The sequence below is a fragment of the Drosophila miranda genome, chromosome XL (genome assembly GCF_003369915.1).
Source record: "Drosophila miranda strain MSH22 chromosome XL, D.miranda_PacBio2.1, whole genome shotgun sequence".
NCBI classification, from domain to species: domain Eukaryota; kingdom Metazoa; phylum Arthropoda; class Insecta; order Diptera; family Drosophilidae; genus Drosophila; species Drosophila miranda.
The window spans coordinates 24,332,183-24,347,082 of NC_046673.1; the positions used below are offsets into that span (position 1 = coordinate 24,332,183).

The window sequence follows — 14,900 nt, forward strand, 5'->3', positions numbered from 1 at the left end:
AACACTGCTGCCCATACCCCTGGCATGCATATGTGCCGGTTAAGTGGTTTTTGTGGCTGAAAAGCAGAAAACTCATTAAAGTTTATTTCAAACACCAACAACAACAGCAGCAGCAGCAGCAGCAGCAGCAGCATCAGTGGAAGCTGTGGAACAGCTTGTCCAGGACGGAGATGGAAAGCACTACAGGGCGTGGGTTCAGGGGTTCGGGGGCTCGGGGGCTAGGGGGCTCGGGAGTTTGGATTGAAGAGGGTATCCGGAAAACTTTGGTCAAAAATTAAGACATATGCACAGGCTGAAACTGAAACAGAAACCGAACCGAACCGAACAGAACAGAAGACCTCCCCCACAATCTCCAGCTGTATCTACACAGTTATGCATGTCCCTGCCCCACAGTACCTCCCACCTCCCTCCTCCCTCCTTACACACCCGCGCTTGCAGTATTGACATGCACTTCGATGCTGGAGCGGTGGGGGGGGGATAGCTAAAGTTGAAGCCGCTGCTGCCACTTTTGCTGCGGTTTTTTGGCCCCAAAACTTTTCCAAGTGCGGCGAATATTTGAAGGGGCCTCTGACGGCAAACCGACCCCACCGCCCCGACGCCCCGACGCCCCGCAGGAGGGTCAATTTGCTAGAATTCAATTTATCCTTCACCGCCAGCAAAGGGTGTCCGCGAGAGCCTTGATCAAATCTTTCGATCGGACAGGGACAGAAACAGGGACAGGTGCAGGGAGCCACAAGGTGCCCAGAGACTTGCACCGACAGTGGAAATATTCAAATATCTTATTTCATACTTAAAATAAATATATTTCACATTTACATGAAATATTTTCATATTAAGATTTACTAAGTTTCCTACAGGCTTAAAATACGATATTGTTTTGTATTTAGATAAAGAATGGGCCGTACTAAAAAGTCTTTTCAATACATGATCCGTTCAGTATGTTCTTGGCACCAGAAATGACTATTGGGAGTGGACTTCCCGACTCTGAAGCGGCGATGATTGTATGCTGGGACTTGTGTGACTCAGGGATCGTGGAGTTCTCAGCTTTGACCGCGATTACTCGTAAAGTCTGATGGTTGCCCTCTATCTTCGTTTTTGTGGTGAAACTTTTCCCATCTGGGGGCACCGGGAACGTCTCTTACGAGTATGTGTGCGTGTGTGTGTGTGTGTGTTTTGGCAGTGGGTGGTGGATGGTGGATGGTGGGTGGTGGTTGGTGGGTGGCTAGGTATTTGTCGGTTTTGTTTGTCCGGCAGCCGGCACAAATTAAACAATCTGTTGACAACTATTGGCCACAAAATCTTTGTTAATTGCCTTTTTGTCTGGCCTCAAGGCATGGCCACACACACACACACACACACCAGCACACCAGCACACCAGCACACGCACACAAGTATCCATGAGTGTGTCTGATTACACGCAGACAAGGCTACTAATTGTTCGAGGCCGACCCCGATACGGCCCCCCTCTGTGGCCGATAGTTGCCATGATACGCAATTAATGCAATCGGATGGTGTTTAAACTGTTATTTGATAAATTTAATTACGCTCCAGACACTTCAGCCGGAGCATATGCCACCCACACAGCACACACAAAACACTTGGGCGCAAGGCAGGAGCCAGGGGGAGAGGCAGAGACGCAGGCAGAGACACAAGCAGAGCCACAGCCGGAGATGAACTCTTTTCATTGAGCACTCGACCAAAACGAGTGCGGTCTTCGGCTGTACTTGCAGCCATGTAAGTGGGAGTTTTCTATAGCCTACAGTATCTGAGGCATCGAAGCAGCTTTATCTTGCCACGAAATCCGGCATCAAAGCAAAATTAGAACGCAAATGAATCGAACGACGTCAGTCGTCAGTCGGCAATCGACAGTCGGTGAATGATGATGCTGGAGAGCAGATGTATTGGCCGAAACTGAAAATACCCTGCAATAGATTGGAAGAGATGAGCCAGAAGACCGCCATAAAATCGAATCAATGGACTCCACCTGGACAGGGTGTCGCAAAGGGTTGAGAGGTGGGGGGCTCTTATCTGGGAGATCAGAGATCAATCAACGCCAGCAGCGCCGCAAATAGAGATGGCACCCAGAGAAGACAGCGACAGACAGACAGAGAGAGAGACATCGTAATGGAAACACAGCCAGAAGAAAACAATCTAATTTAAAGTTTACAAGTTACGAGTGAGGCAGGCAGCAGCAAGCAAGTGGAAAGTGGAAAGTGGCAAGTGGCAAGTGGAAAGTGGAAAGAGGAAACGACTTGCAACATGCAATTTGTTATCTCAAGTATGCAAAATTATGAAAGTTTATTTAAAAGTTATGCCACGGCCCGCTCTTTTGGCTGCTTTTCCCATTTCTGCTGCTGCTGCTGCCTCTGCTTTTTCCTCTGGGGCCAGGCAGGAAAGCCCATCCAACCATCCAAGCATCCAGCCGGGCAGGCCACGGACGTTGGGGATAATAATTGTGCCGTGCCGTGCCGCCTCCAACACCAGACAGAGATACTTGCCACATCCTCATACACACACACTCTGCCCCTAGAGAGCGAAAGACACACATTATTCAAGTTAGCGGCGACAATTTATTAGTTTTACAATACAACTTGGCAAATTGGTGTATAAATCTTTTGGGTCCGTCTAGGGCGGCTCCCTGGCTCCCTGGCTCCTGGCTCCCTGGCTCCTGCTCCTGCTAATACTGGTTGGAGCTCTCCTAATCCTGATTCCCGTGAGAAAAAAGGGCCATGATATTGGGCGCTGATTCCTTTCGAAGGGAATGTATCCTTTTACATCGTCCTTTCTTGCATTGTTGGTTACTCCAACTCATTCTGACATCCAAGTCACTATCTGATGCGTCTTTCCGCCATTGCAGGCACCAGTCGCAGGCGTCAGCCGCACGCTTCTTCCTTAGGATGAGGCAGCATTGGTGGAACCTGGCATCGATGCGCTGCACCGCCTCCTGGCACTTCTTTACGTCCGGACTCGTTGTGCAAACACTCAGGTCCACAAAGACCGGACTCGCCACAGTACCAGCCCCAGTCCCAGCCGCTCCTCCATCCACTGCAACCGCTCGCCCGTCCACCGCCAGAGTATCGTGCGAGGCTGTCGGCAAGGCCAGCATCACCACGAACAGCACGACCAGAGGCACCAGAGACCCCAGTGACCACAGAGACGCCAGAGAGTGCACGAGTGCACGATTCGAACACGATTCGCTCATCTCGGAAACCGGGAGCCTACTGAATGGAGATTCCACGAGCTGTGCCCTGCCCCACCACACACGACAGTCCAACGGCTTATCCGCTTATCAGCTGAGCGGCACGGAGCGGAATGCAGCTGCTTCTCGTACTCTATGTGCTTTACTACACTGTGCGACAGGGTTTCTGAATCTTGGGATGTAGGCCTGGATGAGTATTGGAATTTACAAGCATCATTAAAGAACCTCAAAGCCGGCAAGCTATTTGTGTTCTGGAATCGAAGTCCCTTAGATCTTCGCTGGAACCAGACAATCGACCACAGAGAATCGTATGATCTTTCTTTATTTCGTTTTACAGAGAGTCTTGTAAGGTATGCATATGTATAGTACATATGTCCATGTCTCTTATATTCACATCGATTCCTTCGAATTCTCCAATTTCGCACATGTTTGATGGGCCTTGGCGCATGCACTGTTCAGCGTGCTCCTAAGGCCGTCCTTCGGGCCCGTTGTTGGCCTTGGGGCCACCATCTGGGTACATTTTGTGCATTGACTCCTGGGATGCGACCGCCTCTCCTGCAGGCAACACTCGTGGAAGGCCTGGTCCAGTCTGTGGGCCTCGTCCTCTATGTCTGAGGCCTCTGGCAGCCCCAGTACGGCCAGACCCTGGACCGCCAGCAGCAGCGAGACGACGACAAGCGTGAAGCGTGCAACCATCGTGGGGGCGATGAACAGACTGGCGGACACTGATCTTCTGCGATTGAGCGTGGCAGGAACGACTCGCTGCAATCTCCGGAATGGGGCATCGGCCTCTCGGTGGCGGCTCTTCAAGCACGTTACGAATGCGAGTAAATGCAAAACAAATCAATTAAGATTGTGATTCTGAATAAGAGAATACGTATGTATGAACTCTCCCTCTCCGTCCCTCTCTCGCTGCGGCAATGCCTGCCTGTTCTCGGCTGCCCCTCTGGCCGTTTCCGTTTCCTGACGCACAGGTGCGTTCGTCCAACTTTGGGGAGCGCCGCTTAAGCATTGAGCCATTCCAGAACATTTGGGACACAGCAACGGCAACAGCATACGCTGAACATCAACTACAACTGCGACGCACAACAAGTACCTACAATTAAGTCGCTTTAATACCCTACACAAGCACATGTCTGTGAGGAGAACGGAAGAGGAGGGGACTGACATCTGAGAGCTATCAGCTGTCACTGTGCCACTAAATGCCATGGTCCTATGCACAGCCGTTAGTTCTATGGTGGTCTATAGTTGTTCAAATGAATATCAAAGGTGCGAATTTCCATAGTACCATTTCCACCCCATTTCATGGATATTTATATTTATTAATGTATATTTTGTATGTTGTTTTTTGAGGGCATTTGATCAGTCGTGTGCCGCCGGTTACTTTCCATAAGCATACTCGTATCACTGTTATTTGTTCTTTTTGAGCCCATATCCTGGAACTGCCTCTGCCATGGCTCCTGCTCCTGCTGGATGGGTCCACGGGCCCTAATGTGTGGGGAGAGCATCAGAGGACGGCGGCAGCTTGCGCTTTATGATTTAATAACGTTGCAGGGGCGTGTGTCCTCCTCCTTACTCCTTTATATCCCTGCCGCTTGCTGCCTTCCAGGGAGAGAGAATCGTTTGGCGGGGCTGGATGGAGCGGCAGGGACTCGTTGCCATCTTGGGCCTCGTCGAGCGCCCATATTATCTGACTCTGGTGCATGTCATCGCTGGGAAAAGTTGTCTCCGCCATCTCTCCGACATCTCCCGTAGTCATCGTCGCCAGTCCTGCTCCTGGTTTTACTCCCTCTCTTCCCTGTCGTCGTCGGGCCATATTAAATTGTGTTAAAACACTTGCGCCATGCATGTCACACGGCACCTGCCCCATGCCACCGCCAGTGGCTCCACCAGCGACTGGTGTCCCACCGCCCCCTGTGCAATGGCGCGTGTTTTGACATGTAACTCGTTTTGTCTTCAGCTCCAGCTTCTTCTCCGGCATCCTGCTCCAGCATCGGCTCTCCTCTTCTTCTCCTTTCGGGAATGGCATTTTTTCCGTATTCCCGCTTCATTTCCGGCAAATTAAAACACATACGGCGGACAGAGCGCACTCTTTGGGCCATGTATCGCATCGCTTTCAGCTAATTTAAGCCACAATACCGCGTATTGTTTTTTGGGTATTTCTGTGCCCCGTTCTGCTCCCTGGAGTGACATCATTTTTGGTTCAGTTTGTGCTGTTTGTTGGGGGATTTGCAGTCATCATCATCTCAATGGGTTGTCTGTCGACCCCGTCGACCCTGCCGCCCGTGCTGCACTTTTTTCCATGTTCGAGTATTTATTTAAGCTTTTTTCTCATCGTTTTTTTTTGCACCTCGCCTCATAATTAAAAGCTGCAACAAGAATTTTTCAATAACAGCCATAAATCAGGCATATGGATGCCCAGGGAGCATGCCATAAATTACTTTACAGCCACACACGACCGGAGAATGGGGAGGCCGTAGAGTGCAGGGCAGAGCAGTGGGTGTGGGTGTGGCAGATGCTGAAACCGAGGATGAAGCTGGAACTGGAGCTGGGACTGGGACTGGGACTGGGACTGGGACTGGGGTTCGGTGCTTCATCGATGACCCAGTCAAGCATGAAAGGCCCCCACTTGGCTCCTTATTAGTCATGCCTGAGATCGTTCGGCGACATTCGCATTAAAGGCCGTCGAAAAGTTAAGGGAATCGAATTAAAACTCTTAAAGATTGATCTGCTGGAGCGAAGAGAAGATGATTATTCTTTACCTTTACCTTTTGAACTTTGAAAGATATTTAATGAGCTCCGTTGGGTAATCGCAATCTCTTCTCTGCACTTCAGAGCGAGTGGCATTGTGGTCATTATGTTTTTGCCTCGATTTTGGGCTGGGTCCCTGACCTAAGACATGACGCTGGATAGGTGGATAGTTGGAAAGCTGGAAAGCTGGAAAGGTAGAAAGTTGTGCATATGAATAGCTCTATAGATTGCGGTTTTTTCCCAGTTCTCTCCTTCCATTTGTGGGTCATATGTGTGCTGGTGTGTTGCATATGTATAACAGGAAATTAAAAATATATGCTGCATTTGGGTGACTCTCTCTCTCTCTCCCTCTCTCTGTGTGAGTGTGGGTATGTGGGTATGTGTGTATGTGGGTGTGGCTGTTTGTTGCCTACTTTTTGGCATATTCTCCTGGTCTGCTTTTGTCTGCTGTTCGCTCACTTGTTGGCCCGGGTTTTGTTTGTCTGTTTGCTTTGTTTTCCACATGGGCCACATTATTATGATGTCTCTTCGCTTTTCGCCTGAATGAAGTGCATCGCACATAAGAGTGGGAGACAAAGAGAGGGATAGCGGGAGAGCGGGGGGTAGGGAGTCTTGGGATGAACGGAGCAGGCCGTGTCGCGTCGTGTCGTGAGTAGAGGAATGGAGTCTCTTGGAAGTACCTCTTCAGCTCGTGAGCTCCGTGAGAGGAGGAGCAGGTCACGCAGCCATCTCTAGACACACACACACAGACGCCACACACTCTGATTCTCACGTATCTGTTGGGGTCGCCTGGCAGCGTCAGCTTCGCGATTTTTCATCAAAGTCACGACGGGCAAAAGTTGGGCGAGAAGCTGCCGCTGCCCCAGGCCCAGCCCCAGCCCCAGCCCCAGCCCCAGCCCCAGCCCCAGCCCCAGCCCCAGCCCCAGCCCCATTGTTGCCTCTGACACTGACACCGGAAATGAACACATTTTCCGGTGGCATACGTGTGTACGTATACATATACGGTGTGTGTGTGTGTGTGTGTGTGTGTGTGTGTTGGACGAGTCTGTTTGCTCACGGGAACAGCCACCAGGCCACCCACTCTCCAGGCAGATTGAAAGTTGCTTAATGTATTGTTTCCCAGCGTTGACTTTCTGCTCTTTGGCCAGAAATACTTTCGGGCCACTTGCTGATCTCCCGCTTATTAGTTGTGAGGGAAAGAGATTCCAGCCCGCGGCCCCCCGACCGCGGCGCCATTCATATTCCTGCCACCTGCAGCTCGTGCGAATTTAATTACTCTCATATCCCCCCCGTCTGGCCGCGAGTATGTGCGGGAGAGCAGCCCCTGGACGGTGGAGGTGTTAATGAGATTGCTCTGCTCGTGCGGCTGGAGCGGCTTTTGTGGCATCAACTTGAGCACACAAAGCCCGGGCCCGGAATGGGAATTCCCTAGCCGGGAAGATTCATATGGGTAAGTGCAGGGAGCAGGAGCTCGAGCTGCAGCTGCGATTAACCGCAGGGGGATCCCGAAGCTTGCCACAGAGGTTGGTCTCAGTCTCAGCTGCGCAGAGATTTCCAGCCAGTAGATTTAAAGACACAGGATTCTCAACGAGAGAGAGAGAGAGGAATCGCAAAGTGATTACTCACACGAGTATGCACCATGGATTTAAGGTGTACTCAAATAAAACGAGTATCGGTAGTAGGTACTCATACGCGATGCTCCTGAATCCCGTTCCCGTTCCCGTTCCCACTCCCCAATCCCCATCCCATTTAAGTCTGCCAAGATCCTCTCGGTATAGATTACCCAGAGTTTCCTGGAGAGTAGGACCCCATCTGCTGCCTCCTATTTCTCTCTCTCTCTCTCTCTCCTTCTCTCTCTCTCTGATGGCTCCTTAATTAGCTGTTAAAACGTTTCGGCAGCTGCCAAAACAATTACACGCTTTATTTCCAGGAACGGCACGTTTTACCTTAGTTGCAACCATCGGACGGAGGACGGGGGCCCGCTTCCTCTTCCTGCCTCCCAGTGCCAGTGCCTCCTGTTGCTGCTCCTGGCTACTGGCTCCTGGCTGCTCCTGGCTACTGGCGGGCGAAGGACTCTAATCCTCAGATCGTTTTACGCTGTCGCCGCATGTGGGCATTAAGTTAAATGCCAACGTAGACGTAGACGATGATGCTGCCGCTGATAATGATGATGATGATGATGCTGATGCTGAGGGGGGGATGGTGAGAGTATGATTATGATGATAAGGTCCAGGATGGGGCCCTAGGATGATGCCTGTAGCACTGCCACTGCCACTGCCACTGCCACTGTCGCTGCAGCATCGAGAGAGAGCGGCACAATCTGCTGATTTATATTATTGTCACGTTTATGGCCAGATTGGGATTGAAATTGAGACGGGCCTGGCCTGGTAGACTGGGTTGTGGGCTGTGGGCTGAGGGCTGGGCTGGCAGATGCGTTAATCGTGGGCGTGGGCGTGGGCGTGGGTGCCGGGTCAGTGGGTGAGTGGGACTCCGTTTCTGCTTACGGTGCATTGCACTTTTTACAAGCAATTAAAGTGGCCATCCAATTGGAGCCGGAGCTGGAGCTGGAGCTTGAGTTGGACACACCAGAAGAGCTAGAGGAATAGGACAGTGGGGCAGGCACGCTGGGCCGCAGGAGGAGGGTGTGGCAGAGATTATACGGTACATACGGGCTTACGGCAGAAGACGGAAGGCAGCTGTAAATGAATAATGAATGCAATTCAGCGAAAAATATATTCAATTCAATTTCGATGCGTCACTCGAACGAACGCTCGTCGCTCATTAATTTATGACAGCCATTTTTAACGCTTTGCTGGCCATTGCTTCTGCCAGTGACAGTTGATGCTCCACACCCAATGCCACACCCACACCCACACCCCTAACCATCTGCCCCTCTGCCCAGCTGCCCCTCTGTCCGTCTGCCGTTGCATGCGTCAAATATTCAACGCCATTTTTCAATTGAATTGAATGAATTTTTGAATTGAGTGCACGATTGCCGCCTGACAAATGGCAAGCTAACAAACAAGACAGGAAAAAACCTCCTCGCCAACAGGCTTGAAATGTTTTTGATATCCTTGCTGGCGCGAGGGTCCCTTGGCTACGACAACGAGGAGCCCTATCGCCCTCACAAAGGCCAACAAAACAGACAGGGCTTCATAATAGTACCTCTTTGGAGGGTCAAGACCAGCGCAGTTTTGGCCATAGGGGGACACCGAAAGGGTATCCCCACAGCCCCCGTTTGACCGACCAACTGGACCTGGGATTCCTGCCATGCCAACTTGTTGTAGTCTGAATGATTTGTGTTTGGCCTCTTTGTTGACGGGCGTCGAGGGCAGTTCTGGCCATGGCCATAGCCAGAGCCATAGCCATAGCCATAGCCATAGCCAGAGCCAGAGCCATTTGGCCGAACTTAGAGTGGCCATATTTCATGCCCCTCTGATGGGGCTTGTCAACGTTTTGGCGCCCAACAGGATCAGGAGGTGAAGCAGAGACCCATAGAGCAGACTCATACATGGCCAGACATTACACTTTAATTAACTACAAATCCACTGCACTTGCATTTACATTCCCTTCCCCCCCCTGCCACTCTTTTGCGGCTCCTTCTCTGAGCTAATAAAACATTCAAAATATTTTTGTCGGCTCGTTTCTTGGGGCTGGGCTGGGCTGGGCTAGGAGTGTGTAATTTTGCACATTTCATATGAAAAGTTGCTGCCACGCCAAAGTTTTTGGCCAGCCAAAAGGATGCAGGAGTGCAGGCCGCACGTACAGTGGGCACTGCACGAGATATACAATTACAGAAATTGTCGGAAGAAACCAACGAAGATCTATAGCTAAAGGAGGTGTAAAGGAGGTCTAAAGGAGATCTAAGGGACATCAAAAGGAGAACTAAAGGAGATCTAAGGGATATCAAAAGCAGAACTAAGCGAGATCTAAAGAATATCAAAAGAAAGCCTACAGAAAATCTAAAGGAAACCTGGTCACACATACATATGTCTACTATATGGGTATTTGAAGACCAATCGCCATGAAGTTAGAGAAGAGACGCTTACACGGTATTACACCCACAGAAAAACGCCCTCAGAAGCGAATAGAAGAAGTGTAAAAATTAGATGTAAATTTCTGTAAAATTATACTTATACCAAGAGTTGAAATATTATTCGTTCCACAGTGCACAAGAAAAGTTTCTTACGGCAAAGATTAACAGAGAGACGGAGCCAGTGCCAGAGCAAGAGCGCCTCCCAAGATGGGCGGGGGGGGGCGGAGTGCCCGGTGCCTGGTTCCTGGTTCCTGGTGCGTGTTTCATGGAGGCGCATGTTTGGCAATGCGGTAAACCAAATTATGTGCTTAGGAACTTGCCGCTGCGACCAGAGTCGGTGATGGGGCGGGAAACCACACAACCGCCGAGCCACCCACCCATGCAGTCGCCGAAACCCCACCACCGCTTTGCCGCTTTGCCGCTTTGTGTGCGTCTTGCAGCTGCATTTGCACAGCAAGGGGCCCCTCCCCTATCCATTCCCCATCCATTCCCCATCCAGCCCCTTTTGGCCCTTCGCCTTTGTGCCTTGTCTTGTAGTGCTTGCTGCTGGCCGGCGCTCTTTGCACAGGTGTTCCTTCCCAACTTTGTGAGCGCTGTGGCAAGATGATTAAAAAGTTTTCGGAAAGAAAACGAAGAGCTGCTGCATTCAGTCTCAGTTTCAGTTTCAGTTTCAGTTCCAGTCCTGAAACCTCAGTTGCGAGATTGTCAATGCCTGGGACCTTTGACAGAAGCTAATGATGGTAAGCGATACATTTTGCGAGGCTTAAGAAAGTGCATTACCTCTTCGCCCCCTCCCCGTACATTTCCGACAGCTACACATGAAAAGAGTACTGGTAAATGGGCCCCCGTTTGGTTCCTGTAGTACTGATCCTTTTCCGTTGCTTGTTAGTTGACTAGGAAATATCCTGGCGTTACAAGATCGGATGCCATGCTCTGATCTGTCCAGATTAAGCCGCGATATAGCGAAAAGGGTGAACCGAACTTGTTTGAATCGGAATCTTCGTAAAGCTATAAGTGACAAATCAGGGCACTCTGGACTCTGGCACCAACCAACCATACAGTATATATGTAGATACACCGAACATGTCGCAAACGAACTAGCTGGACTAGATCCCAGGGTCGTCGGGTCGTCGGCGTTAGGCCACCGCCACATCATCAGGAGCCAGCCAGCCCAGCTTTGTCATACTTTCGCATCAAATTGGAAATCATTTGTCCATTTCCCTTCTTCTGATGCGAATGCCAAGGTTCTTCTGATATTGTCGGGCAAGAGTCTTCAAAAAGTGCGAGCTCCAAAAGGCAACAATCGGAAAACCTATGCATGCAGAATGTGATAATGCGTGGACTCTCTACACTGTACAGAGTCCAACCATTAAAATACGCTCGACCCTCAAGGGAAACAGCAACGAAAACGAACACACAACTTTCAGTTCTGGAGGCCAGCAATACTATAACCTCACGCAAAGCACGTGAAAATGGCACACGCATTCTTTGACAGATACATTAAAGTACGGCATAAAATCGATTTCTTTTTTTCGCATGTCAGTCGATGAACGGAAAGACATGCCACGCCCTAATGCACTACATTTGGGCGAGATATAGCCAAAAGAATGAACCAATTCTGTGAAGTTTTCAAAGCCTAAATCTGGGGAAGACCGTACGTATCTCGCATAAAGAGAGACAGCAACAAATTATACCATCATATATTTCGATACATTCGTAGGCCACAGATACAACACTTCCCCCCAGCTTTCGAACTCCCGATCGCTTCGGAACCACACTCCCAAGTCCCAGGTCGGGGCAGTCATTCCACAGCTAATGTACCAAAAATATCTGCTGTCCCGACATTCAAGGTCATTTCGGAAAATGCCACGATTTTAATCAGATAAAAATAGAAAGATCGCCGTCTTTCCGAACCAAACGAAAGACGATTCCTCCGACGATCTCGTGCTCGAATCCACAGATTGATGGGGTGCGGTGGGATGGCATTTTAGTCTCCAACTTTATTTGGCCAATGTTTAGCCATATCCCTGAGTTGTCGGCTGGTGCCTTTAGGGCATTATTTTATTATAGCTTATTATCCTTCGTTATTGTGCAAATCAGTTTCATTTGGAGCCCTGACTGTACCAGAAACAAGAACAACGATTGTTGAGAGTGTCAAAGTGTTTACGTGGCGTACAAAAGAAATTCAAAATGCATCATTCTAAGGCATGATCATGCGTGTAGGGGAGGGGATTCGGTTTAGCGGTTTTGCGTGGCCTCAGGCAAAGTGAAACATCTGGGAGTATAAAATCAAATTAATATACAGAATGGTGGACATGGCGATGAAGGCGGCCAGGCGGTATCATTTTTTCTTGGCGTCCTTCAGACCGGCGCCGGCATTGAACTTGAAGAAGATGATGTCGCCGTCTTCGACGGTGTGATTGCGTCCTTGCTGACGGTACTTGCCAGCAGCCTTTGCGGCAGCCTCGCTGCCTTCCGCCTTGAAGTCAGCAAAGTGCATTATCTCGGCCATGATGAAGCCCTTCTCGAAGTCAGTATGAATGCGGCCGGCGGCGGCCGGGGCCTTGGTGCCCTTCTGGATGGTCCAGGCCTTGACCTCGTCGGGGCCGGCGGTGAAGAAGTACTCAAGCTGCAGTGCCTTATAGCCGGTGATGATGATTTTGTCCAGCTGGCTCTTGCACTTGGTCTCCGTTTCGTAGGCCTTGCGTTCGAGCTCATCCTTTTCGCTCAGCTGCTGCTCGAAGGCGCCCGAGAAGGGGATGAGCAGGGCGCCTGGATCGTTCTTGTCGATCCACTCCTTGATCTTGGGCAGCCACTTGTTCTTCTTGCGTATGAAGTCCTTGTCGGAGAGGTTCACCAGGTAGATGACCGGCTTCGATGTCAGGAACAGATACTTGTTGAGCGCCTCAATCTGCACAAGAGCGAGCGAGAGGGCAAAAGCGAAGAGCATTAGTATGAGCGGGATGCAAAGATTGAGAGGGGGGATTCTCGCTCACATCGTGGGCATTCCAGTCCTCGAAGCGCAGATGACGCTTCTGGTCGATCAAGATCTCCTTGATCTTCACCATGGAGTCGTACTCGGGCTTAAGCTTCTTGTCGCCACCGCGGGCCACCATCTTCTCCAGCTTGTCCAGGTTCTGCAGGAGCTTCTCCTCGTCCTTGAGGCGCAGCTCCTCGGAGATGATCTCCAGATCGCGCACTGGGTCAACCTCGCCCTCTACGTGCGTAACGTCGGGGTCCTCGAAGGCACGGCATAAGTGGAAAATGGCATCGCAAGCGCTGATGTGCGAAAGGAAGTCGTTGCCCAGCCCCTGGCCTTCGGCGGCTCCCTTGACCAGACCGGCAATGTCCACCACATTCAGGTAAGCGGGCACCACGCTGAAAAAACAGAAACAGAAGTCAGTGACACATTCAAGACGAAAAGAAACTGAAAGCGCAAGGACTCACCTGGCCGGCTTGTGGTACTCCACGAGGTAGTCGAAGCGCTCGTCGGGGACCGGAACGCGACGTGTGGGTAGGGCAAAGGCAGCCACATCACATCACAGCCCACCACATGGAACGAAAAAAACGAAAGAGCGACGAGACGCATGTTAGCTTACATGGCAAGAGACTGGAAAGGGAAGCCCCGGCAGCATCAGCGGGCCGCCAATCATGGCAATTTTCTATAATTTTGAACAATCCACGAGAGTCCGAAACCAAAATGAAGTCGCTCAAGAAACTGAAACCGATCCGAGGACGGTGGACCGTGGACCGGGTGGACTGGATGCGGGGGCAATTTGCATATTGAAAACTGGATCTGATAAAATTGCTAAGGCCGCAACACGCCCCAAACGAAATAGTTTCTTTTTAGAAGGACCAGAACCAGACCCAGACCCAGACCAGCCCCGCGTCCAGTGCAGGCGGAGCCAGCAAGAAATTTGGAATTAGAAGCGGCTGTGGATGTGGCGACTGCTCCTGGGGGCAGTCCATTGCCATCGACAAGTCTTGAATAAAAATTATATTCAAAATACTGATTACAATGATTAAAGAAATTGCCCCCGCCTGGATTTTTGGATTTTGCGGGGCCCTGGGGGCCCGCGGGCCGATGGATAATTGGTAATACTTATTCTCATTCGGCTTGATCGTGCAAAAGGGGAAGTTCTCCGCAGGGGCGGCGCTCTCGGTCAGCACATTGAAGAACGTCGACTTGCCCACATTGGGGACGCCGACGATGCCGATTCTCAGATTGGTGCCAATGCGTCCGATCAGGGGCTTGCGCTCCGGCTCCTCGTGCTTCTTAGGTGGCATCTTGTGGCTGTTCTGTTCGTCTGTTGTCTGCTGGCTGCTGGCGGAAGAACTCAATTTTTGTTAACTATTTTCGGCCACAAATTTCGTTCAGCCAGCCGCGTTCGGACATAACCTCACTATCGGCGGCCACAACTTACATTCGCTAGAAGTGCTCCGCTGTGGTCAGCCTTCCGCTGCAAGGGACGAATCGATTTGTTAGGAGATTTTAGAATGTCGGTGGTGGGAATTGTTTTAAATATTTACAAATAACTTTTGATACGGCAGCAAAACACTGTCGGCTGCTGACGGCGTGGAAAGAAAGAGCGAGCGAGAGAGAGCGCGTATCAAACAGCTGTCGACCCGGACAGGGGTGATTGCGTGCGAGCGCAGCCTGCGGCTTTTTTTTGAAGCGTTCCAAACGCTTGTTCACAGCTGCAGGCAATAGAGGGCGGCAGCAGCAAGTGCGCGCACTTTGAATTTCGCCTCGAGGCTTGTTTCCAGGGAGACTTTGAAAATTGTACACTACTCTTTAGGGAAATTATTTTTTAATGAGAGTTTTTTATAGCTATTTTGTTGAATCTGTACCAGGCGGGAATGGGTAACAATGTGTAACACGAAGTTAGACACAAGAAGTAAATAATTTGTATG

General features: G+C 50.5%; 1 protein-coding gene across 2 annotated transcripts; it reads right to left on the bottom strand.

Annotated features, from left to right (window-relative positions):
- Positions 1-12,021: 12,021 nt before the first annotated feature.
- On the bottom strand, positions 12,022-14,624 carry LOC108164542 (obg-like ATPase 1). Of its 2 annotated transcripts, none has more exons than XM_017300350.2 (6): positions 14,517-14,624; positions 14,411-14,446; positions 14,093-14,307; positions 13,434-13,494; positions 12,983-13,364; positions 12,022-12,897 (listed from the first exon to the last, which is right to left on the bottom strand). In XM_017300350.2, the coding sequence occupies exons 3-6, from the start codon at positions 14,271-14,273 to the stop codon at positions 12,328-12,330; spliced, it is 1,194 nt and encodes a 397-aa protein (XP_017155839.1). In that variant the 5' UTR covers positions 14,274-14,307; positions 14,411-14,446; positions 14,517-14,624; the 3' UTR covers positions 12,022-12,327. The 2 variants fall into 2 exon arrangements, with proteins under 2 accessions (XP_017155839.1, XP_017155840.1); XM_017300351.2 differs by having other exon boundaries at positions 14,093-14,310.
- Between the last annotated feature and the right edge of the window lie 276 nt (positions 14,625-14,900).